At 32.8% G+C, this 27,976-nt stretch overlaps 1 protein-coding gene and 2 long non-coding RNA genes across 4 annotated transcripts; 2 read left to right on the top strand and 1 right to left on the bottom strand.

Moving 5' to 3' along the window:
• Nucleotides 1-744: 744 nt before the first annotated feature.
• LOC146899781 (uncharacterized) lies at nucleotides 745-1,179 on the bottom strand. Its single transcript, XM_085736856.1, has one exon. The coding sequence runs from the start codon at nucleotides 1,177-1,179 to the stop codon at nucleotides 745-747; it is 435 nt and encodes a 144-aa protein (XP_085592982.1).
• Nucleotides 1,180-4,605: 3,426 nt separating this feature from the next.
• LOC146899782 (uncharacterized) lies at nucleotides 4,606-6,020 on the top strand. The gene is made up of 2 exons (XR_015021867.1): nucleotides 4,606-5,267; nucleotides 5,443-6,020. It is a non-coding gene; the product is annotated as an uncharacterized LOC146899782 (long non-coding RNA).
• Nucleotides 6,021-7,510: 1,490 nt separating this feature from the next.
• LOC146899783 (uncharacterized) lies at nucleotides 7,511-26,683 on the top strand. 2 transcript variants are annotated; one of them, XR_015021866.1, is made up of 5 exons: nucleotides 7,511-10,134; nucleotides 12,348-13,619; nucleotides 15,833-17,104; nucleotides 19,318-19,417; nucleotides 19,842-26,683. It is a non-coding gene; the product is annotated as an uncharacterized LOC146899783 (long non-coding RNA). The 2 variants fall into 2 exon arrangements; XR_015021865.1 differs by having other exon boundaries at nucleotides 19,318-26,683.
• Nucleotides 26,684-27,976: the final 1,293 nt, after the last annotated feature.

The raw sequence follows: 27,976 nt of genomic DNA on the forward strand, positions 1-27,976 counted from the left end.
ACATGTTACGATCGGCAGGCCGACATGATCGAGTTCATAAGAACCTCTTCTTTGGAGTTAGATCTGCAACACAATGAAGAAAGGCAAGGTGTTTTCAAGAGGATTTCTTTGAGTTAGATCATGCTGCCTTGCCAAATGACATATTCATCTGGCAGGCAGCAATATCTAACTCATAGAAACCTCTTGATATTTTTGAGTTATCTATCTATCAAAGAGGCATCAAGGACTATCTATATATTTTTGACAGCATGCTGAGGATCTTCATAATGCAGTCAAATAGAGAGCTAACTCATCCATTCGCGACCGCATTAGAAAGATCCTCAGCTTGATGACAAAAATTTGCATGGTTTGCTTTGTTGTGTTTGTGTGTTTTGATGGTATTGAAGGTGAAAATCGGAGAGGATGTATTTATAGAGGTCCTTGGATGTTGTGGGCCACATAAACTCTTAGTGCAATGTGGTCCATACAAAAGAATCCTATGCTGAGGAATTTCGGATTACGTATTCCGGAATACACTTGCGCCCTGTGGTTTCCGGATTTAGTAATCCGAAAAGCATATATTTGGTTATTTTTATCTCATCTTTGCCGTAAATTAAAACATAATAACGCCGCACGCAATTAAATTCAACAACAGATAACTAACACGCAATTAAAACATAATGCAACAACTTAATTCAACAACACATTACTAACACGCAATTAAAACAACATAAAACACACGATTAATTAAAACATAACACATTATCATGGATCATTCAAACTAACTTCTTCCTCCTCTGGTCCCTCCAGCAGAGCCCTGATCTCTTCGTAGTTCCTGGGCCGGTGCAAACTTTTCAGAATTTGTTCAGTAGATCTAACCAAAGAAGCGTCCAACTCGATCGGTCCTCTAGCGCTGTGTTGACCAAAGACAGAGAACATGGTTCTCACGTCGTCGTCGTTTGTGAGTTTCATCCGGCTGAAGCGAAGAGATCCGACTGAGTCGGACAATGGACATCGATATTCGACACCGACCACCCTCCTTGTGTTTATGCGGTTGAGTTGACGGTTGATTTGATCCAGCTCATCCTTCAGCCCGGAGAGGGTGACATCGTCGCGAATCCTAAACAGATAGGGTGGTGTTCCACCGTTGTAGTAGACTGCCGCTACCTTGGTGTTCGGATCAAAGCCAGGGAATTCCATGAATTTTTTTTCCTGGTGTAGTTTACTTGTAATGAAATCAGGGACCCCTATTTATAGAGGTATTTGGGCACTGTGGACCACAAAAATTGTCGGTGCAATGCAGGCCACACAAAAGAATCCAATGCTGAAGCAATCCGGATTATACAATCCGAACCAACCCTCACCATACACAACGTCCCAAGTTTCACTTTGGGACACCCCATTATCGTCTTTTTCCGGAATACGTTATCCGGAATGCATCCGGATTATATCTTCCGGACTGCAGCAGAAGCTTTAGGCCGGTGGTCTGCACCACAAAGAAAACGTTTTTCAAACGTTTTGGGCGGTGGTCAAGTGTAAAAACACGTTTTTTGACCGGCATTGATGGCCTCCCACACGTTTTTTAACCCCCCTCCCCTATAAATATGGTTCATTTTCTCAAAAAAATTTACACCTTCTTCTTTCTTCTCTTCTCCTCTTCTACAACGATGTGTTTCCATCGTTGGCCTTTCATAGAAAGAGGCCTCTTTGGAAATCCATCAGGGGTCTTATGATCGGTCAATTGGGTAGGGGTGAGTCTGAATCTGAGGTGGGTTTGTCTGGGTGTCATGTTGACCATCATGGTCTCTTGTTCCCTAGAGGCACCTGTGCCCCCTCTGTCTCCCCACCAACAACATTTCTTCTTCCCCGCCATCTTCTTTCCTCCCACCCTCTTTCCTCTCCACCAGTGGCTGAAGCTGGAGCTGGAGCTGGAGCCACTGGTATAGCTTATGTAATAGAATAAGATTAGAAATAGTTTTAGGATATTATGTAATAAGCTTAAAAAGCTTGAAAGCTTGAAAATTATTGTAATGTATTGTTCATATATTAATAAAATGAATTTTTTTTTTATGTTTTTGTCTTTTTATTTATGTTTTTTAGTTTATTTCCATTTTGTTTTACGAATTGTAGACCTTACAATTGCAAAAGTTCTAATAAAACACTATTCCGGATTATATAATCCGGGAACATCTGCAAATTTCTAACAATGAAATCCGGAAAACATAATCCGGACAAGGGGTAAAATTGGAAAAAAAAAATAGGGCGCGCGAGGAAAGTCATAGGGTGGGAAAAGTAATACTCTTAATGTTGAGCATGTGGATGTCACAAATTGTAGTGCAGAACAAAATATAACTTTAAAACTATCTCACCTTCTTTGATAAAATGTTTCTTTTTGTTACTCCTTTGATTAAATGTTATTATAGTTAACTATTATTTGTTTGAAATGCAAACAAAATTGTTAGAGAATTTCTCTTGTCCATCCTCCAATTTGACGAAAATAACTCCGTTCGAATTTTACAATCAATAATTTTTTCGGAAGTTTTGGAAAAGAGGAAACTGTTTTTTCTTTTTCTTTTCTGGGTGTGATGTTGATGATTTATGAAGATGGTTATGAATATGAAGAAGACAATGAGGTAAGAAGATGTAGAAAGTTGAAAATAATTAGGTGGTGATGGTGCACGATTAGATATAGTAGACAAGCATAATCTAATGGCTGTATTTTCAAAAAAAAGATCAAACGATTTAAACTAAACAAAATAATGAGGTATATGGTGTACCACCTACCATGTTGGTCCACCATAGACATTTGAGATTAAAATTAACGGAACGAGACTAACTTGATTAACAAATGTATATTTGAGGGACCGAAAAGAAATTTTTAGAGTGATGAGACCAAAATGAAAACAACAAATAAGTTGGGGGAACAAATGATCAATTAAGTTTTTATCTTTTTCATATCATTTATTAAGGACAATTTTCTAAAACAACTCATAATATCTTTTTCCCACGCAAAATTAATTACATTTTTTAATACGTGTGAAATGCCAAAATTGTCATATAATTTAGGACGAAGAGAGTATTATTCAATGACTATATAAGTCATATCTCATCATTTTTCCAAATAAGAAACTTTCCCACTCTCGTCTCTTTGAAAACTATTAGACTTTGAAATTGATAGTGATTCTTGAGGATATGAAAGGTGGAAAGAGAAATTCTCTAATAATTTTCCCATTCAAACAGATAATACTCGGCTATAATAACATTTAAAGTTTTAAAAAAACATTTAATCAAAGAAGGTGAGATAGTTTTAAAGTTGTATTTTATTCCACTAAGAATGTTTTCTACAATTTGTGACATCCACATGCTCAACATTAATTAGGCCGTTGTTGTAAAGTTATCTTAATAGGTCTCAAAGAAGGCTCAATCTTCGGTGGATGACCTTATCATGTCTCTCACTGTGAGTGAGTGGCTTTTTATCGTGCAATATAATATTAAAATAATGGACGGCCAAGATCATCCACCGGTAACTCATTGCTACAGTCCCCTTCCAGGTTATTTCAAAATACAATGAATGACACGGTTCTATTCGTATTTAAAATTCAGTAATGCCACTTCGCCCGTTATTGTTTCGTATTTTCAACTTTTATCCTAGACGGAATTCAACAATACGGCCTTTGGATTCTCTCTGAAACGTTTGATTTTCTCACCTACCGCTTATGAGTAAAATGCTCACCTACCGTCGTAGACCACGCCCGTATTCAGAATTTGAACTTGCAACTACCCGTTTCATGAGACACTACAGGCTGTTCTACGGGCCAGAGATAGGTGGATTCTCAACAATCCATGTAAATAAGTCTAAGAAGTGTTCAGAAATATGCCAATATATTAACGTTTAGAGTAAAACACAAATGTTGATGATGCAAGTTAAAAAACATCGTTATAAAGCTCAAAAGAGGTCATTGAGGGGCTATGATCCAAATTGCCATCTTAGTTGTTACGTTATGAAAGAAACAACTTCCTACATCTTTGAGCTATTAGGTAGTTATCTGTGAGCATCTATGGTCCCTCACATATGATGTGTATATGGTTAGCGTCTATAGAGAAATAGAAGAAAAAAATTGTTAAAAAGATACAATTATTATGAGATAGAGGGAAGACAACATTTAGTATGATTAAGTTAAAACAAATTTATGATCAAAATTTCACATAAAAAATTTATGATCAAAATTTCACATTATTTTGTCACTGTAAAATAGGTTAAAAAAGATTAATCAAAATAAATGACAAGTCACATGAAGTTTCGACATTTGAGTGAATTTTGCTTTAAGTTTGACTCTTACTACAATCAATTAGACTGGCTATAATACATGGAAGGGCAGTTAGAGAGAAGAGAGTGGGAAAGTTTCTTATTTGGAAAATGATGAGAATTGAGATATGATTTCTACAGGTGAGGTTTAGATTACCCTCTCTTGTTTAGGGGATAATTTACCTTCAAGATATCAAACAATCAAACTGTAATCTACATATGCAATATTAAATGTCATATGAATGAGTCAATTTTAATCATAAGGTAACTTTTAATTTTTATTTAATTATATTTAGGTATTCAATCTTAATTTTAGCAATTCTGCATATAAGTAGTGTATTTCCTTCACTATATGACTATTGGAGCTCTTTTGCACTCTCACATTGTTAGTGTAAAATTGTTTCACAATGACAGCCATTTACAACAATGAACTGCATAACTATTTTTAATTAAAAATTGTCAAATATTAGGCAAATTGAAGAGTTAGTTGTAAACTTTTTACATGACATTAGATACCTATTAATCTACCACGATACTTTGTTCCTTTCTCTTCTTCATGTCACACTCATAGTCACAGACATAATTTCTCTTCTTTATTTCTTTCTTTCTCTTGTTCCAAGAACAAACCCACCATACAAGAAAAGCAATTTCAGCAAAGCAAGACAAAGATGAATAATATTCCTTTCTTTCTCTTGTTCCAAGAACAATACCAAACCCACAAAAGATGCAAAGCAAAGATGAATAATCAAGTTTCCTTTGATTCCTTACTTTCACTTGTTATAAAAACCCCTGCTGCCATCATCATCTTCATCTCACTAACATAGCTTTCATTTCAGTGTAGTAGCTTCAATTTTCGAATTTTCTTTCAGCAATGCAGAATGAAGGTGTCAAAAGAATAAATGCAAGCATTCATGATGAAGCTCTGAAACGCATGGTGGAGCATATCGATGACCCTAAAGACAGAGACGTGATTTCTTCTAAGGTATTGTAACTAACTAGTCTCACTTAACTAATTCATTGTTGCAACTAATTGATTATGCATAACATGGATGACTTCGAACTCAGAAACCTGCTTTCTCAGGTAACTAACTGATTGATTTTTGTAATTTGTAACTAACTTATTTTGTAACTAATGGACTATTGCATCTAACAAACAGCACGTAAGGAATGGAGGGATATGGATTCAGATACACGGAAACACATCACAATTCCTCTAATTTACGCCTCCACTCCGGAAAAACTCCAGAAACGGTTTCCTAAACTTCAATCATTGAAGCTCAAAGGGAAACCTAGGGCAGCAAAGTTTGGTTTTATACCAGAGAATTGGGGAGGTTATGCTTCTCCATGGATTAGAATGATTCAAAATTATGATAATTGTTTGAACTCTATACACCTGAAAGAATTTAAGGAGAAGTTGTACGCATTTTGTAATTTCACTTCTGTTGATGTTGAATTTTCATATGATTAGTTTACAGAAGCAAGTTGTATTAGAGGAAAATGTTTGTAAGTTAGTAGTTATGTTAGCTTCTAACTTATATATTAAATATGTGCTTTATTGGTTGCTGATGAAGAGAGAGCTGGTGAGGTGTGTATGTGGACACAAATATGTGCTTGCCCGGTTGTTTCTAACTTAGAAATCTAATGTGATTTGGTGGATAGTGAGAGGGTCTGTATGAGAATGATGATTGATGGTGGAATTGTGTAATATGAAATAAAAGGAAATTTGATGGTTCAATTCATTCTTTGCTTTGCTCTACTTTCTCTTTATGAGATGGATTCTTTTCTCCTGTAACAAGTTAAAGTAAGGAATAAAATGAAACCTTATCCTTCAATTTCAATATACTTATCAGATTTTATGCCTTATTCTATCATAAGCCCCACTCATCATAAAACCTTCTCAAGTTCATAGTTTCATACTTTTGATTGATCACAACCTCATCCATAATACCTTCTCACATCGATCGATAAACACTTTTCTTCTCCAACTTTGTTCCCATTTTTTTTTTTATATTTATTTGTCTAACAACAATGGTGTCGATCCCCTCCTGATACTTTTATTGAGATATCATCTTGGTTACCTACAAAATCTATATACAAATTTAGGTCCACTAGCAAATTCTTCTCACACTTTTCAAGGGAAAAATATTTTGCATTGAGACAAACTCAAAATTCATTACTAAAGGATGATTCCTCTTTTTTCATTCAATCAAATTTCTCCCAAAGATACAATGGAAACATTGCTCAATTATGCACTTTATCTAGAGAGGAACATTCATCATTAGGTGTTTCCAAACATTACTAAAGTTTTTGTCTTCTGCCAAAGGTTTGATTCTTTGTCGCTCTACAATCCGTGACAATGAATTCCAATTATTTATTAGCAACCCAGTAACACAAACTTGGTTGCCAATTCCATTACCCGAGCAACTGCAACCTGTAAATGTTGATTTAGATCTCAAAGTTGTTCTTGAATGTGATGACAAACATGATTGCATGGTGTTGATTTTTTATGATAACTCTGATGAGGTTTGGTGTAACACCCCGTTTTCCCAACTTGAAAATTTCGTAAAAATTATCAGAGTTTAAACATCAGAAACGGAGCATCACATTCATCAATACATCATTAATCAACAATCATAGTAATAGAAATTACTATTTATTAAAACAACCTGTCTTTATAAACTTTAATAATCAAAAACAGTTGAATTTAGTTTACATCATCTTATAAAATACTTAGCACAAAGGCTACAACTTAACATCTTCAAAAATAGTCTTCACAAAATACTTCAACATTATTATTAAAAGAAATACGTAACAAGGAACAAAATAACAGAAAATCCTCATCCCGTTACGTATCAAAGCATCCTAGACGACACAACGGAGAAGTACTCACAACAACAGCTAGTCTTTAGTACCTGCACATTACCCACGGTCGAGGCAACATATACGCAGAAGGGGTGAGATTTCACAATCATTATTAGCAAATAATAATTCATAAAGAATAATCAACAACCTATATAAATAATATTCATTTTATATAACATCCATCTCTTCGTCTTTCAACTTCAAAATAGCAACAACATCATCGAAACAACAACCATAATATCATTACTTAACCACATTTAATAAGGTTAAGGTAACCATCAACATAATAATAACAGCTTTATATAACATCAATTGCATCATCAACAGCAACAACATCTCAACAGCAACAACATCTCTGTAATATCCCATGAGATTTTTTTTAAGCAAGGGCAATATAGACATTTTGGTGGCCAAGTATATTTTATATAGGAAAAATACTATAATTTTCTACACAATTCTACTACCTTCTTTTCTCCTCCTCTCAAGACACAATCGGTTCTCTCCCTCACCACTACACCATCATCTTCAAATTCTTCAAATTTCCAATAATCATCACCAAAACCATGCCTAAAGGTTCCTAGAGGTTTGGTTTGCATCAAATAAGCTAAAAAAAAAAAAAAATTATCCTTCCCTTTTATTCAAGCCAAACCGCCCCCTTCCTTCAATTTGTCAATCTTCCATTTTTGGTCTCCAAATTCATGGGAATTTGCTAGAATTCATGTTTGAAGAGGTACCCATCTTTCTTGGGTTTGCAAATTTGTTCGAAAGAGATAAGATGACACTTCCTATGCTCATTTGTACTTCCTTTGCTTATTCTTGTGTTTGTGAATTATTCATCACTACTCCATTGTATAGGTGAATTCAATTTGACTCGAAGTGGTTTCATTACTCTACTAAAATTATTGTAGGTGAATCACTTGAAGTAGTTTGCAACTTTGTGAATTCAATTTATGGTTATTTGGAACATGTAGTTTTATAGTACAGTAGCACTACCGTCAATTGAATGTATATCCATACTTTACTTTCCTCTAAAAAGACCACATACTTTGTTGGAGTTAGTTCTGAGTTCTGACTAAATTCATTCAGGTAATTTTCCAAAGAAAAAGGAAAAGGTGCTTCAACCTTGGAGTTGTTTACATATTAGATTTTGTTGTTTGAGATTGTTTGATTTGATTGTTTTATTTCAAATGTGAATATTAGGAGTTTACATAAGAGAGAAGGAAAGTACGAACCTATATGTAGAATGACTATTGTTTTGTTGAAGAACGGTCCTGTTGTTACTGCCCACCTAATGAGTATAGTTTAGTTTTTGTTGTTACTGCCTACCTAATGGTCTAGTTTTGAGATCAGCTGAGTTTAATTGTTTATATGATTCGTGCTTTGCACATTTTATCTAATTGTGTAGTATGCACTCTAGGTGTTTGATAATTTGATCCTATGAATTTCATGTGCTTAGATGATTTTTAATTAAAGAGAATGTATATGCTTTAGTGTGAATTAGCATGATTATGTTGAGTTACCATGTCTTGCCTTTTAATTGCATGTTTTGGACAATGATGGTTGTGAAATTAAGATTTTTGTGTTAGTGATAGAAAGTATGATTATAGCAGAATGATAATGTTAATTGATGGATTGATTTAGGTTATACCATTTATGCATTGTACTTGAACTTGTTAGTGTTGTAAAGTTTGTTGAGTTGGGTGAGATAGTAGAATGATTATTTCTAAATTAGGTATCCTTATTAGTGTATTATAAAATCTCTTTTATGTTAACAAGTATGTTTATGCTAGTATAAATGTTGGAGGGAAATTCTATCAAGACAATTGATCTATAAAATTATAGAAATGATTTGAAAGAAAATTTGAAATGCAATCTATGAGTAATATGCTCACAGTGAATCATAGAAAGTCACAGGAAAATGGAAATGATGTGAAAAATTGAAATGAGTAACATGCTCATAGAAAAAGAAAGAAAGAAAGAAAGAAATGAGAATATTGAGAAAAAATCCGTTTGCTGCAACGAAGAGATAATGCAGCCTATGAGTAACAAGCTCATAGATATTTTATGAAATTCCGTTCGCCACAACGAAGAGATAATGTGGTATATTCCGTTTGCTACAACGAAGAGATAATGTAGCCTATGACGTACGGGTCATAGTAACGAATATGAAAATTCCGTTTGCTACAACGAAGAGATAATGTAGCCTATGAGGTACGGCTCATAGTAACGATTGATATGTAAAATTAATGATATGAAATTTTAAGTCAAGAATTACTCGAACAATATTTGGAAGAAAAAAATACAAAATGTATGGAATCAAGGAAAATTCTAAGGACCCTCCAACATGAATACTAACATTGTAATATCCCGCTGAAATTGTAATAAACTGTCGTATTAGTTACATGTCAAAAGATAAATAATTGTTAAAGGGGTTAATTATTTATTGAGAAATGAGACATTTGTCTGTAAATGTCTCGCTCATTATTCCAATGAACTCGAAAAATTTACTAAAAAGGTTACGAATTAAAGAATGATAATTGTGTATTTTTCCTTGAAGGGCATTTTGGTAACTTGCCATTCAAGATTTTCTTTAATTGGGCCAAAACTAGATTTTTTTTTCTCATTTTTTTTTTACCACATTTTTCACCATCACTCTAGAACTCTCTCCTTCCTTCTACCACTCTCAAAAATTCGGCTCTCTCTCTAGCTCTCCAATCTCACAAATTCTTACACTAAATCATCATGGAACTTTACCAAATTCTTTTCATGTAAGCAAACCCTTGATACAAGTTAAAAATCTTTTCCTTTCTCCTCCTCTTTTCAGCCGTAGCCATCCATCCTTGCCTTTGGGTAGTTTGAATTTTGTTTGGCATGTAAGAGCTATGGCCTAATCCTTGGAATGTTAGTAATCAGAAGCTAAGAGAAAGGGGTAAACAAAAGCTAAGGATGGGATTGCTCGAGAATTTTGTATTTCAAAGAATTTAGAGGTGAGTTCCATCTTCTTGCTCTTCTCTAAAATTAATTTTAAGGGCTTTTATATATATTTTCGGATTTTTTTTTTAGAAGCCACCAAATTAAACATGTTTTTGTTAGATTGATGATTTTAAGCTTCCTAGTAAGGCTTCAATGGATATATGAGACTTAGTTGTTGTTGAGCCTTATTTTTAGCCTATTATATGTTTAAAAATCGTAGTTTATGTTGATATAAGGTTTATAGTGATGTAATGTTGAAACTATAGTCCTTTGAAATTGAGTTGAGTTGTTGTGAAGAAATGTTCTATTGTGACACTTTTATTATGAGGTTTCCGATTTAGAGAGTGTTTAACTTAATTATAAGTTTAAATCCGAATAGGTGGTAATTGTATAAGGCTAGAGTTTGGACATTTTTTTTTGATTGGAAATATTATGTATCATTATTGATTGAAAAGTTTTGTTCATACATGCATATTAATATTTCAAATGTACAATAGTATCATTATTTTCATGAGCAGGGAGGTCAAAAACAAAACAGAAGGAAAAAAAAGGTATTTATATGATAGTTTGAAGTTGATTTTATTGTGAAGTTAGTAAAGGGTTTAATCCTCAAACTTTTGAGAAAAAGGGAGCAAAAAGAATAAATTATTTTGTTGGAATTTTGAGTATCTTTAAGACTAAATAGAGTGATTTATATAAATGGTTTTATATAAATGGTTTTAGTTGGTAGATGAATTGAATGATTGACAAATTAGTTAGCGTTACGTTTTATTTCTATTCAAAGGATGTTGTTCTATATTTTAAATTATTGTCGAAATTAGTATTTTACATTATCGAAAGTTCATACTCCTGATACTTAGCTGAAGCTAATTAGTAATTTGGTTGAATAAATTCTGACTCTTCTTATTTTATGGATTGGAATGATTATTTTTAAATTAGTTATCCTTATTAATGTATGTTTTAAATATTTTTAAGTTAATAAGTATGTTGATGTTAGTATAAATGTTGGAGGAAAATTCTATTAAGGCAATTGATGTATAAAAATGATAGAAATGATTTGAAAGAAAATTTGAAATGCAATCTATGAGTAATATGTTCACATTGAATTATAGAAAATCACAGAAAAATGGAAATGAGAAGAAAAATTGAAATGAGTAACATGCTCATAGATAAAGAAAGAAAAAGAAAAGAAAATATGAAAACTCCGTTTGCTACAACGAGAGATAATGTAGCCTATGACGTACGGGTCATAGTAATCCGTTTGCTACAACGAGAGATAATGTAGCCTATGACGTACGGGTCATAGTAAACCGTTTGCTACAACGAGAGATAATGTAGCCTATGACGTACGGGTCATAGTAAACCGTTTGCTACAACGAGAGATAATGTAGCCTATGACGTACGGGTCATAGTAATCCGTTTGCTACAACGAGAGATAATGTAGCCTATGACGTACGGGTCATAGTAAACCGTTTGCTACAACGAGAGATAATGTAGCCTATGACGTACGGGTCATAGTAAACCGTTTGCTACAACGAGAGATAATGTAGCCTATGACGTACGGGTCATAGTAATCCGTTTGCTACAACGAGAGATAATGTAGCCTATGACGTACGGGTCATAGTAACGAATGAAATATATAATCAATGATATGAAATTAAGTCAAGAATTATTCGAAAAATATTTGAAAGAGAAGAGAAAAATAAAATTTTTAATTATGGAACCAAGGAAAAAAAAAAATTTCTAAGGACCCTCCAACATGAATACTAACATAGCATACACATGTTAACATGAAAGTTATGTTAGAATGATTAGAGAAATATTTCATAGACATTTTACCAAAAGTTGAAGAAATTTTAGTTATGGAACTTCGGCTTAGTTAGCCGAAACTAGTTGTTATCGGTAAAGTATCAGAGACATACTCAGATAAGTATGTCAATGTATAAGTTATATCAGAATACGATATATTGGATATATGATTGTGTTTATTGATATGAATATGGTGAGTATGATTATGTTTATTATATAATCAAAGTAGAATTTTAGATAGCGATTCTAGTTATCCCCTAATCGCTGTGTTATGTGTAACGAAATCCTATAAACCCGAAATGGGTTAAGATTAGAAACAGATGGCGATCCTAGGTTCCCCGAGATTGCCTACAAACTAGGATAGGTGGAACTCACTGAGACATCTCGTCTCATCCCAAATTCTTTTTATCTATTTCAGATATACGAGTTATTATACGACATGATGGTTCTTGTTGAAGAAGCGGAAGTAGCTGGATAATATAAAGTATACGTCAGTGGTACCATTTCTGAGTTAACAGGTGATGAATTCTATGATTTGCTCAGACAATTTTTATTTATTTATTGAAATTTTAATGTACCGATACCGAGTATAACACTCATGCTAGATATCCTAGGTAATTTTCTAGTAGGGGTGTTTCAATTTGGTATCAGAGCAGGTCGATTCAGATCGTGCCTTGGGTCATTAAAATTCAATAAAAGAAGTGGGAACCATTGGGTTCCAGATGTTTATTCTAAATATCATATCTAGGTGAGCCTGATCAACTCAACCTAGTGTATGGTAGTTAGAACAAATGTCTGAGAGCTAAATGGAACCTGGGAGGAATGAAGCGTACGAAGAAGGAAAGGCAGGATGTGAAGTTTATAATGAATTTTCTTAAGGAAGTATTCAACGCCAATGGTGGCTGGCACCTGTGCAGTTTAAATTAGTCAGTCAGAAAAAAAAATCAGTTCGTAACAGACGTATGTTGGAATCTAAAGTTGAAAGTTGGAGAAATTATTTGTGTTTATTAGCAAGTAAATCCGTAAATTTCGAGGACGAAATTTCTTTAAGGGGGGTAGATTGTAATATCCCGCTGAAATTGTAATAAACTGTCGTATTAGTTACATGTCAAAAGATAAATAATTGTTAAAGGGGTTAATTATTTATTGAGAAATGAGACATTTGTCTGTAAATGTCTCGCTCATTATTCCAATGAACTCGAAAAATTTACTAAAAAGGTTACGAATTAAAGAATGATAATTGTGTATTTTTCCTTGAAGGGCATTTTGGTAACTTGCCATTCAAGATTTTCTTTAATTGGGCCAAAACTAGATTTTTTTTTCTCATTTTTTTTTTACCACATTTTTCACCATCACTCTAGAACTCTCTCCTTCCTTCTACCACTCTCAAAAATTCGGCTCTCTCTCTAGCTCTCCAATCTCACAAATTCTTACACTAAATCATCATGGAACTTTACCAAATTCTTTTCATGTAAGCAAACCCTTGATACAAGTTAAAAATCTTTTCCTTTCTCCTCCTCTTTTCAGCCGTAGCCATCCATCCTTGCCTTTGGGTAGTTTGAATTTTGTTTGGCATGTAAGAGCTATGGCCTAATCCTTGGAATGTTAGTAATCAGAAGCTAAGAGAAAGGGGTAAACAAAAGCTAAGGATGGGATTGCTCGAGAATTTTGTATTTCAAAGAATTTAGAGGTGAGTTCCATCTTCTTGCTCTTCTCTAAAATTAATTTTAAGGGCTTTTATATATATTTTCGGATTTTTTTTTTAGAAGCCACCAAATTAAACATGTTTTTGTTAGATTGATGATTTTAAGCTTCCTAGTAAGGCTTCAATGGATATATGAGACTTAGTTGTTGTTGAGCCTTATTTTTAGCCTATTATATGTTTAAAAATCGTAGTTTATGTTGATATAAGGTTTATAGTGATGTAATGTTGAAACTATAGTCCTTTGAAATTGAGTTGAGTTGTTGTGAAGAAATGTTCTATTGTGACACTTTTATTATGAGGTTTCCGATTTAGAGAGTGTTTAACTTAATTATAAGTTTAAATCCGAATAGGTGGTAATTGTATAAGGCTAGAGTTTGGACATTTTTTTTTGATTGGAAATATTATGTATCATTATTGATTGAAAAGTTTTGTTCATACATGCATATTAATATTTCAAATGTACAATAGTATCATTATTTTCATGAGCAGGGAGGTCAAAAACAAAACAGAAGGAAAAAAAAGGTATTTATATGATAGTTTGAAGTTGATTTTATTGTGAAGTTAGTAAAGGGTTTAATCCTCAAACTTTTGAGAAAAAGGGAGCAAAAAGAATAAATTATTTTGTTGGAATTTTGAGTATCTTTAAGACTAAATAGAGTGATTTATATAAATGGTTTTATATAAATGGTTTTAGTTGGTAGATGAATTGAATGATTGACAAATTAGTTAGCGTTACGTTTTATTTCTATTCAAAGGATGTTGTTCTATATTTTAAATTATTGTCGAAATTAGTATTTTACATTATCGAAAGTTCATACTCCTGATACTTAGCTGAAGCTAATTAGTAATTTGGTTGAATAAATTCTGACTCTTCTTATTTTATGGATTGGAATGATTATTTTTAAATTAGTTATCCTTATTAATGTATGTTTTAAATATTTTTAAGTTAATAAGTATGTTGATGTTAGTATAAATGTTGGAGGAAAATTCTATTAAGGCAATTGATGTATAAAAATGATAGAAATGATTTGAAAGAAAATTTGAAATGCAATCTATGAGTAATATGTTCACATTGAATTATAGAAAATCACAGAAAAATGGAAATGAGAAGAAAAATTGAAATGAGTAACATGCTCATAGATAAAGAAAGAAAAAGAAAAGAAAATATGAAAACTCCGTTTGCTACAACGAGAGATAATGTAGCCTATGACGTACGGGTCATAGTAATCCGTTTGCTACAACGAGAGATAATGTAGCCTATGACGTACGGGTCATAGTAAACCGTTTGCTACAACGAGAGATAATGTAGCCTATGACGTACGGGTCATAGTAAACCGTTTGCTACAACGAGAGATAATGTAGCCTATGACGTACGGGTCATAGTAATCCGTTTGCTACAACGAGAGATAATGTAGCCTATGACGTACGGGTCATAGTAAACCGTTTGCTACAACGAGAGATAATGTAGCCTATGACGTACGGGTCATAGTAAACCGTTTGCTACAACGAGAGATAATGTAGCCTATGACGTACGGGTCATAGTAATCCGTTTGCTACAACGAGAGATAATGTAGCCTATGACGTACGGGTCATAGTAACGAATGAAATATATAATCAATGATATGAAATTAAGTCAAGAATTATTCGAAAAATATTTGAAAGAGAAGAGAAAAATAAAATTTTTAATTATGGAACCAAGGAAAAAAAAAAATTTCTAAGGACCCTCCAACATGAATACTAACATAGCATACACATGTTAACATGAAAGTTATGTTAGAATGATTAGAGAAATATTTCATAGACATTTTACCAAAAGTTGAAGAAATTTTAGTTATGGAACTTCGGCTTAGTTAGCCGAAACTAGTTGTTATCGGTAAAGTATCAGAGACATACTCAGATAAGTATGTCAATGTATAAGTTATATCAGAATACGATATATTGGATATATGATTGTGTTTATTGATATGAATATGGTGAGTATGATTATGTTTATTATATAATCAAAGTAGAATTTTAGATAGCGATTCTAGTTATCCCCTAATCGCTGTGTTATGTGTAACGAAATCCTATAAACCCGAAATGGGTTAAGATTAGAAACAGATGGCGATCCTAGGTTCCCCGAGATTGCCTACAAACTAGGATAGGTGGAACTCACTGAGACATCTCGTCTCATCCCAAATTCTTTTTATCTATTTCAGATATACGAGTTATTATACGACATGATGGTTCTTGTTGAAGAAGCGGAAGTAGCTGGATAATATAAAGTATACGTCAGTGGTACCATTTCTGAGTTAACAGGTGATGAATTCTATGATTTGCTCAGACAATTTTTATTTATTTATTGAAATTTTAATGTACCGATACCGAGTATAACACTCATGCTAGATATCCTAGGTAATTTTCTAGTAGGGGTGTTTCAATTTGGTATCAGAGCAGGTCGATTCAGATCGTGCCTTGGGTCATTAAAATTCAATAAAAGAAGTGGGAACCATTGGGTTCCAGATGTTTATTCTAAATATCATATCTAGGTGAGCCTGATCAACTCAACCTAGTGTATGGTAGTTAGAACAAATGTCTGAGAGCTAAATGGAACCTGGGAGGAATGAAGCGTACGAAGAAGGAAAGGCAGGATGTGAAGTTTATAATGAATTTTCTTAAGGAAGTATTCAACGCCAATGGTGGCTGGCACCTGTGCAGTTTAAATTAGTCAGTCAGAAAAAAAAATCAGTTCGTAACAGACGTATGTTGGAATCTAAAGTTGAAAGTTGGAGAAATTATTTGTGTTTATTAGCAAGTAAATCCGTAAATTTCGAGGACGAAATTTCTTTAAGGGGGGTAGATTGTAATATCCCGCTGAAATTGTAATAAACTGTCGTATTAGTTACATGTCAAAAGATAAATAATTGTTAAAGGGGTTAATTATTTATTGAGAAATGAGACATTTGTCTGTAAATGTCTCGCTCATTATTCCAATGAACTCGAAAAATTTACTAAAAAGGTTACGAATTAAAGAATGATAATTGTGTATTTTTCCTTGAAGGGCATTTTGGTAACTTGCCATTCAAGATTTTCTTTAATTGGGCCAAAACTAGATTTTTTTTTCTCATTTTTTTTTTACCACATTTTTCACCATCACTCTAGAACTCTCTCCTTCCTTCTACCACTCTCAAAAATTCGGCTCTCTCTCTAGCTCTCCAATCTCACAAATTCTTACACTAAATCATCATGGAACTTTACCAAATTCTTTTCATGTAAGCAAACCCTTGATACAAGTTAAAAATCTTTTCCTTTCTCCTCCTCTTTTCAGCCGTAGCCATCCATCCTTGCCTTTGGGTAGTTTGAATTTTGTTTGGCATGTAAGAGCTATGGCCTAATCCTTGGAATGTTAGTAATCAGAAGCTAAGAGAAAGGGGTAAACAAAAGCTAAGGATGGGATTGCTCGAGAATTTTGTATTTCAAAGAATTTAGAGGTGAGTTCCATCTTCTTGCTCTTCTCTAAAATTAATTTTAAGGGCTTTTATATATATTTTCGGATTTTTTTTTTAGAAGCCACCAAATTAAACATGTTTTTGTTAGATTGATGATTTTAAGCTTCCTAGTAAGGCTTCAATGGATATATGAGACTTAGTTGTTGTTGAGCCTTATTTTTAGCCTATTATATGTTTAAAAATCGTAGTTTATGTTGATATAAGGTTTATAGTGATGTAATGTTGAAACTATAGTCCTTTGAAATTGAGTTGAGTTGTTGTGAAGAAATGTTCTATTGTGACACTTTTATTATGAGGTTTCCGATTTAGAGAGTGTTTAACTTAATTATAAGTTTAAATCCGAATAGGTGGTAATTGTATAAGGCTAGAGTTTGGACATTTTTTTTTGATTGGAAATATTATGTATCATTATTGATTGAAAAGTTTTGTTCATACATGCATATTAATATTTCAAATGTACAATAGTATCATTATTTTCATGAGCAGGGAGGTCAAAAACAAAACAGAAGGAAAAAAAAGGTATTTATATGATAGTTTGAAGTTGATTTTATTGTGAAGTTAGTAAAGGGTTTAATCCTCAAACTTTTGAGAAAAAGGGAGCAAAAAGAATAAATTATTTTGTTGGAATTTTGAGTATCTTTAAGACTAAATAGAGTGATTTATATAAATGGTTTTATATAAATGGTTTTAGTTGGTAGATGAATTGAATGATTGACAAATTAGTTAGCGTTACGTTTTATTTCTATTCAAAGGATGTTGTTCTATATTTTAAATTATTGTCGAAATTAGTATTTTACATTATCGAAAGTTCATACTCCTGATACTTAGCTGAAGCTAATTAGTAATTTGGTTGAATAAATTCTGACTCTTCTTATTTTATGGATTGGAATGATTATTTTTAAATTAGTTATCCTTATTAATGTATGTTTTAAATATTTTTAAGTTAATAAGTATGTTGATGTTAGTATAAATGTTGGAGGAAAATTCTATTAAGGCAATTGATGTATAAAAATGATAGAAATGATTTGAAAGAAAATTTGAAATGCAATCTATGAGTAATATGTTCACATTGAATTATAGAAAATCACAGAAAAATGGAAATGAGAAGAAAAATTGAAATGAGTAACATGCTCATAGATAAAGAAAGAAAAAGAAAAGAAAATATGAAAACTCCGTTTGCTACAACGAGAGATAATGTAGCCTATGACGTACGGGTCATAGTAATCCGTTTGCTACAACGAGAGATAATGTAGCCTATGACGTACGGGTCATAGTAAACCGTTTGCTACAACGAGAGATAATGTAGCCTATGACGTACGGGTCATAGTAAACCGTTTGCTACAACGAGAGATAATGTAGCCTATGACGTACGGGTCATAGTAATCCGTTTGCTACAACGAGAGATAATGTAGCCTATGACGTACGGGTCATAGTAAACCGTTTGCTACAACGAGAGATAATGTAGCCTATGACGTACGGGTCATAGTAAACCGTTTGCTACAACGAGAGATAATGTAGCCTATGACGTACGGGTCATAGTAATCCGTTTGCTACAACGAGAGATAATGTAGCCTATGACGTACGGGTCATAGTAACGAATGAAATATATAATCAATGATATGAAATTAAGTCAAGAATTATTCGAAAAATATTTGAAAGAGAAGAGAAAAATAAAATTTTTAATTATGGAACCAAGGAAAAAAAAAATTTTCTAAGGACCCTCCAACATGAATACTAACATAGCATACACATGTTAACATGAAAGTTATGTTAGAATGATTAGAGAAATATTTCATAGACATTTTACCAAAAGTTGAAGAAATTTTAGTTATGGAACTTCGGCTTAGTTAGCCGAAACTAGTTGTTATCGGTAAAGTATCAGAGACATACTCAGATAAGTATGTCAATGTATAAGTTATATCAGAATACGATATATTGGATATATGATTGTGTTTATTGATATGAATATGGTGAGTATGATTATGTTTATTATATAATCAAAGTAGAATTTTAGATAGCGATTCTAGTTATCCCCTAATCGCTGTGTTATGTGTAACGAAATCCTATAAACCCGAAATGGGTTAAGATTAGAAACAGATGGCGATCCTAGGTTCCCCGAGATTGCCTACAAACTAGGATAGGTGGAACTCACTGAGACATCTCGTCTCATCCCAAATTCTTTTTATCTATTTCAGATATACGAGTTATTATACGACATGATGGTTCTTGTTGAAGAAGCGGAAGTAGCTGGATAATATAAAGTATACGTCAGTGGTACCATTTCTGAGTTAACAGGTGATGAATTCTATGATTTGCTCAGACAATTTTTATTTATTTATTGAAATTTTAATGTACCGATACCGAGTATAACACTCATGCTAGATATCCTAGGTAATTTTCTAGTAGGGGTGTTTCAAACATAGCATACACATATTAACATGAAAGTTATGTTTAGAATGAATTAGCTATGGAACAATGTTTCATGGGTATTTTATCAATAGTTGGAAATGAGGAATGTTAGTTATGGAACTCCGGCTTAGTTAGCCGAAATTAGTTATTATCGGAAAAAGGATCAGAGACATACTCAGATAAGTATGTCAAAGTATAAATTATATCAGAAAACGATATATTGGATATATGATTGTGATTGATATGATTGTGGTGATTATGATTATATTTGTTATATGATTTGTTTATTGTTGCTGAAATGAATTTTAAGATTGGTGCCGAGCGGAGCATTGCTTCCTCTGATGCTATAGGGAGGAAGGACTCACTTTATCCTTGTCATTGTTAATGGAATTTCATGAGGTTCCATTCTATTATATGGATATTGCCATTAGTTTATATTATTGAATTGATTAACGTTAATATTGACGCATCTTGATGACATAGGAAATGATTATAGATTAATGTCAAACTTTATATATATGATGTATATGATAGAAATTTTGAATCAGAAGTATTTATCTGATAGGATGTTTTATTTTGAATTGTACAATTAGTATGAAAATAAAGATGTTATTTGGAGATTCTGGCTGATAAACAGGTGTTTTTAAAACAGGATTTACATCTTGGAAATGTTGAAAATATAGAGGAAACTCTGTCGAAATTTCAGTGAATATTTTTTTGAATGAAATTCAAATTGAAATTCTTATTTATTTATTATAGTTATCAAGTTTGATTAATAGGCTTGCCGGGCTAGAATGATCTAGTTCGTGCGCCGGTCACGATGATTGTTTTTGGGTCGTGACAAAGTTGGTATCAGAGCAGGTCGATTCAGATCGTGCCTTGGGTCAATGGAATTCAATAAGATGTAGTGTGACTATTGGGTTCCATATATTTATTCCAAATGTCATGTCTGGCTGAGCCTGATCAACTCAGACTAGTATATGACAGTTAGAACAAATGTCTGAGAGATGAATGAAACCTTAACAGAAGACGCAGTATAAGGAGTATGATGTAAGGTGTGAAGAAATAAATCAGAGTGGCGCAGCGGAAGCGTGGTGGCCGGTACCTATACAATTTAAATTAGTCAGTCAGAAAGAATCAGTTCGTAATGGACGTATGTTGGAATCTAAAGTTGAAATTATGGAGAAATTGTTTATGCTTATTAGTAATTAAATTTCTAAAATTTCGAGGACGAAATTTCTTTAAGGGGGGTAGAATGTAATATCCCATGAGATTTTTTTTAAGCAAGGGCAATATAGACATTTTGGTGGCCAAGTATATTTTATATAGGAAAAATACTATAATTTTCTACACAATTCTACTACCTTCTTTTCTCCTCCTCTCAAGACACAATCGGTTCTCTCCCTCACCACTACACCATCATCTTCAAATTCTTCAAATTTCCAATAATCATCACCAAAACCATGCCTAAAGGTTCCTAGAGGTTTGGTTTGCATCAAATAAGCTAAAAAAAAAAAAAAATTATCCTTCCCTTTTATTCAAGCCAAACCGCCCCCTTCCTTCAATTTGTCAATCTTCCATTTTTGGTCTCCAAATTCATGGGAATTTGCTAGAATTCATGTTTGAAGAGGTACCCATCTTTCTTGGGTTTGCAAATTTGTTCGAAAGAGATAAGATGACACTTCCTATGCTCATTTGTACTTCCTTTGCTTATTCTTGTGTTTGTGAATTATTCATCACTACTCCATTGTATAGGTGAATTCAATTTGACTCGAAGTGGTTTCATTACTCTACTAAAATTATTGTAGGTGAATCACTTGAAGTAGTTTGCAACTTTGTGAATTCAATTTATGGTTATTTGGAACATGTAGTTTTATAGTACAGTAGCACTACCGTCAATTGAATGTATATCCATACTTTACTTTCCTCTAAAAAGACCACATACTTTGTTGGAGTTAGTTCTGAGTTCTGACTAAATTCATTCAGGTAATTTTCCAAAGAAAAAGGAAAAGGTGCTTCAACCTTGGAGTTGTTTACATATTAGATTTTGTTGTTTGAGATTGTTTGATTTGATTGTTTTATTTCAAATGTGAATATTAGGAGTTTACATAAGAGAGAAGGAAAGTACGAACCTATATGTAGAATGACTATTGTTTTGTTGAAGAACGGTCCTGTTGTTACTGCCCACCTAATGAGTATAGTTTAGTTTTTGTTGTTACTGCCTACCTAATGGTCTAGTTTTGAGATCAGCTGAGTTTAATTGTTTATATGATTCGTGCTTTGCACATTTTATCTAATTGTGTAGTATGCACTCTAGGTGTTTGATAATTTGATCCTATGAATTTCATGTGCTTAGATGATTTTTAATTAAAGAGAATGTATATGCTTTAGTGTGAATTAGCATGATTATGTTGAGTTACCATGTCTTGCCTTTTAATTGCATGTTTTGGACAATGATGGTTGTGAAATTAAGATTTTTGTGTTAGTGATAGAAAGTATGATTATAGCAGAATGATAATGTTAATTGATGGATTGATTTAGGTTATACCATTTATGCATTGTACTTGAACTTGTTAGTGTTGTAAAGTTTGTTGAGTTGGGTGAGATAGTAGAATGATTATTTCTAAATTAGGTATCCTTATTAGTGTATTATAAAATCTCTTTTATGTTAACAAGTATGTTTATGCTAGTATAAATGTTGGAGGGAAATTCTATCAAGACAATTGATCTATAAAATTATAGAAATGATTTGAAAGAAAATTTGAAATGCAATCTATGAGTAATATGCTCACAGTGAATCATAGAAAGTCACAGGAAAATGGAAATGATGTGAAAAATTGAAATGAGTAACATGCTCATAGAAAAAGAAAGAAAGAAAGAAAGAAATGAGAATATTGAGAAAAAATCCGTTTGCTGCAACGAAGAGATAATGCAGCCTATGAGTAACAAGCTCATAGATATTTTATGAAATTCCGTTCGCCACAACGAAGAGATAATGTGGTATATTCCGTTTGCTACAACGAAGAGATAATGTAGCCTATGACGTACGGGTCATAGTAACGAATATGAAAATTCCGTTTGCTACAACGAAGAGATAATGTAGCCTATGAGGTACGGCTCATAGTAACGATTGATATGTAAAATTAATGATATGAAATTTTAAGTCAAGAATTACTCGAACAATATTTGGAAGAAAAAAATACAAAATGTATGGAATCAAGGAAAATTCTAAGGACCCTCCAACATGAATACTAACATAGCATACACATATTAACATGAAAGTTATGTTTAGAATGAATTAGCTATGGAACAATGTTTCATGGGTATTTTATCAATAGTTGGAAATGAGGAATGTTAGTTATGGAACTCCGGCTTAGTTAGCCGAAATTAGTTATTATCGGAAAAAGGATCAGAGACATACTCAGATAAGTATGTCAAAGTATAAATTATATCAGAAAACGATATATTGGATATATGATTGTGATTGATATGATTGTGGTGATTATGATTATATTTGTTATATGATTTGTTTATTGTTGCTGAAATGAATTTTAAGATTGGTGCCGAGCGGAGCATTGCTTCCTCTGATGCTATAGGGAGGAAGGACTCACTTTATCCTTGTCATTGTTAATGGAATTTCATGAGGTTCCATTCTATTATATGGATATTGCCATTAGTTTATATTATTGAATTGATTAACGTTAATATTGACGCATCTTGATGACATAGGAAATGATTATAGATTAATGTCAAACTTTATATATATGATGTATATGATAGAAATTTTGAATCAGAAGTATTTATCTGATAGGATGTTTTATTTTGAATTGTACAATTAGTATGAAAATAAAGATGTTATTTGGAGATTCTGGCTGATAAACAGGTGTTTTTAAAACAGGATTTACATCTTGGAAATGTTGAAAATATAGAGGAAACTCTGTCGAAATTTCAGTGAATATTTTTTTGAATGAAATTCAAATTGAAATTCTTATTTATTTATTATAGTTATCAAGTTTGATTAATAGGCTTGCCGGGCTAGAATGATCTAGTTCGTGCGCCGGTCACGATGATTGTTTTTGGGTCGTGACAAAGTTGGTATCAGAGCAGGTCGATTCAGATCGTGCCTTGGGTCAATGGAATTCAATAAGATGTAGTGTGACTATTGGGTTCCATATATTTATTCCAAATGTCATGTCTGGCTGAGCCTGATCAACTCAGACTAGTATATGACAGTTAGAACAAATGTCTGAGAGATGAATGAAACCTTAACAGAAGACGCAGTATAAGGAGTATGATGTAAGGTGTGAAGAAATAAATCAGAGTGGCGCAGCGGAAGCGTGGTGGCCGGTACCTATACAATTTAAATTAGTCAGTCAGAAAGAATCAGTTCGTAATGGACGTATGTTGGAATCTAAAGTTGAAATTATGGAGAAATTGTTTATGCTTATTAGTAATTAAATTTCTAAAATTTCGAGGACGAAATTTCTTTAAGGGGGGTAGAATGTAATATCCCATGAGATTTTTTTTAAGCAAGGGCAATATAGACATTTTGGTGGCCAAGTATATTTTATATAGGAAAAATACTATAATTTTCTACACAATTCTACTACCTTCTTTTCTCCTCCTCTCAAGACACAATCGGTTCTCTCCCTCACCACTACACCATCATCTTCAAATTCTTCAAATTTCCAATAATCATCACCAAAACCATGCCTAAAGGTTCCTAGAGGTTTGGTTTGCATCAAATAAGCTAAAAAAAAAAAAAATTATCCTTCCCTTTTATTCAAGCCAAACCGCCCCCTTCCTTCAATTTGTCAATCTTCCATTTTTGGTCTCCAAATTCATGGGAATTTGCTAGAATTCATGTTTGAAGAGGTACCCATCTTTCTTGGGTTTGCAAATTTGTTCGAAAGAGATAAGATGACACTTCCTATGCTCATTTGTACTTCCTTTGCTTATTCTTGTGTTTGTGAATTATTCATCACTACTCCATTGTATAGGTGAATTCAATTTGACTCGAAGTGGTTTCATTACTCTACTAAAATTATTGTAGGTGAATCACTTGAAGTAGTTTGCAACTTTGTGAATTCAATTTATGGTTATTTGGAACATGTAGTTTTATAGTACAGTAGCACTACCGTCAATTGAATGTATATCCATACTTTACTTTCCTCTAAAAAGACCACATACTTTGTTGGAGTTAGTTCTGAGTTCTGACTAAATTCATTCAGGTAATTTTCCAAAGAAAAAGGAAAAGGTGCTTCAACCTTGGAGTTGTTTACATATTAGATTTTGTTGTTTGAGATTGTTTTATTTGATTGTTTTATTTCAAATGTGAATATTAGGAGTTTACATAAGAGAGAAGGAAAGTACGAACCTATATGTAGAATGACTATTGTTTTGTTGAAGAACGGTCCTGTTGTTACTGCCCACCTAATGAGTATAGTTTAGTTTTTGTTGTTACTGCCTACCTAATGGTCTAGTTTTGAGATCAGCTGAGTTTAATTGTTTATATGATTCGTGCTTTGCACATTTTATCTAATTGTGTAGTATGCACTCTAGGTGTTTGATAATTTGATCCTATGAATTTCATGTGCTTAGATGATTTTTAATTAAAGAGAATGTATATGCTTTAGTGTGAATTAGCATGATTATGTTGAGTTACCATGTCTTGCCTTTTAATTGCATGTTTTGGACAATGATGGTTGTGAAATTAAGATTTTTGTGTTAGTGATAGAAAGTATGATTATAGCAGAATGATAATGTTAATTGATGGATTGATTTAGGTTATACCATTTATGCATTGTACTTGAACTTGTTAGTGTTGTAAAGTTTGTTGAGTTGGGTGAGATAGTAGAATGATTATTATTAGTGTATTATAAAATCTCTTTTATGTTAATAAGTATGTTTATGCTAGTATAAATGTTGGAGGGAAATTCTATCAAGACAATTGATCTATAAAATTATAGAAATGATTTGAAAGAAAATTTGAAATGCAATCTATGAGTAATATGCTCACAGTGAATCATAGAAAGTCACAGGAAAATGGAAATGATGAGAAAAATTGAAATGAGTAATATGCTCATAGAAAAAGAAAGAAAGAAAGAAAGAAAGAAAGAAATGAGAATATTGAGAAAAAATTTGTTTGCTGCAACGAAGAGATAATGCAGCCTATGAGTAACAAGCTCATAGATATTTTATGAAATTCCGTTCGCCACAACAAAGAGATAATGTGGTATATTTCCGTTCGCCACAACGAAGAGATAATGTGGTATATTCCGTTTGCTACAACGAAGAGATAATGTAGCCTATGACGTACGGGTCATAGTAACGAATATGAAAATTCCGTTTGCTACAACGAAGAGATAATGTAGCCTATGAGGTACGGCTCATAGTAACGATTGATATGTAAAATTAATGATATGAAATTTTAAGTCAAGAATTACTCGAACAATATTTGGAAGAAAAAAAATACAAAATGTATGGAATCAAGGAAAATTCTAAGGACCCTCCAACATGAATACTAACATAGCATACACATATTAACATGAAAGTTATGTTTAGAATGAATTAGCTATGGAACAATGTTTCATGGGTATTTTATCAATAGTTGGAAATGAGAAATGTTAGTTATGGAACTCCGGCTTAATTAGCCGAAATTAGTTATTATCGGAAAAAGGATCAGAGACATACTCAGATAAGTATGTCAAAGTATAAATTATATCAGAAAACGATATATTGGATATATGATTGTGATTGATATGATTGTGGTGATTATGATTATATTTGTTATATGATTTGTTTATTGTTGCTGAAATGAATTTTAAGATTGGTGCCGAGCGGAGCATTGCTTCCTCTGATGCTATAGGGAGGAAGGACTCACTTTATCCTTGTCATTGTTAATGGAATTTCATGAGGTTCCATTCTATTATATGGATATTGCCATTAGTTTATATTATTGAATTGATTAACGTTAATATTGACGCATCTTGATGACATAGGAAATGATTATAGATTAATGTCAAACTTTATATATATGATGTATATGATAGAAATTTTGAATCAGAAGTATTTATCTGATAGGATGTTTTATTTTGAATTGTACAATTAGTATGAAAATAAAGATGTTATTTGGAGATTCTGGCTGATAAACAGGTGTTTTTAAAATAGGATTTACATATTGGAAATGTTGAAAATATAGAGGAAACTCTGTCGAAATTTCAGTGAATATTTTTTTGAATGAAATTCAAATTGAAATTCTTATTTATTTATTATAGTTATCAAGTTTGATTAATAGGCTTGCCGGGCTAGAATGATCTAGTTCGTGCGCCGGTCACGATGATTGTTTTTGGGTCGTGACAATCTCAATAGTCATCATTTAGTTAATATATTATGACAACTCCACATCATGACAACAACGACTCAACACGACGACGACAACGACTCAGATGACTCAGCATGCTTGTGGTACCACCATCACAAAGGTCGGTTCAGTGGACGGACCTGTCGGGCATTAAGCCCCCATCTCTAAGATCATAAAAGATCTGTCAGGCATAAAGCCCCCATCTCTAAGATCATAAAAGATCTGTCAGGCCCCATCACTACAACAACACGACAACGACAACAACCACGACAACGACAACGACAACATCAACAATCCACAACAATCAACAACAATCAACAACAACTTCATTTTTAATGTTAAATTCATTAACAATTATTCAACAATAATTCATCACATCCAACCAATACTTACTGGAACAATAATTAATTCAACAACATCTTTCATTCGAGTTCATCTCACTTTATCACTTTTCCAAACTATTTCCATTTTCAAATCAAAACAAGTTAAACTCATTAGACCCTTTAAACAAGGTTATTTCTTTCATAAAAACACCCCTAAATGATTAGGATAAAGTTCCTACACTTTGGAACAAGTTTAGAAATGATTGGATTACAGAAAAATGCATTTTAAATGTTCCTAGTCTAACAGGATCGTGGCACGTTGGTTTCCCATCGTGGCACGATTTTTCCAGAGTCAAAAACACTGAAATTTCCAGAGTCAAAAACTCATTGCCTCACATCTTCTTCACTTCACGACTTCCGATCCTTATCGGTAATATCTCAATCGTAAGATTATTTCTCACTTGCACATCATCTCTTGGAATCACATGAGATGGATCCGAAACATACTCCCAAAGTTGCAACACAAGAATACATCCTGCAAATTCGAAAGATATGGTGGTAAACCCACTCGGTAAACCACCGTTCCAATTCTTTCTATATCTGATACTGACCAATAAACTTCGGAGTCAACTTCTTTGACTTCCATGCACAGCCAACATCCATCACCGGAGTTACTTTCCAAAAACACATGGTCACCCTCTTGAAACTCAAGGTCTTTCTTATGCTTATCATGATAACTCCTTCGTCGACTCTGCGACG

The sequence above is a fragment of the Medicago sativa genome, chromosome 8 (assembly GCF_051527215.1).
Source record: "Medicago sativa cultivar Bolivia chromosome 8, Bolivia_mono, whole genome shotgun sequence".
NCBI lineage: Eukaryota > Viridiplantae > Streptophyta > Magnoliopsida > Fabales > Fabaceae > Medicago > Medicago sativa.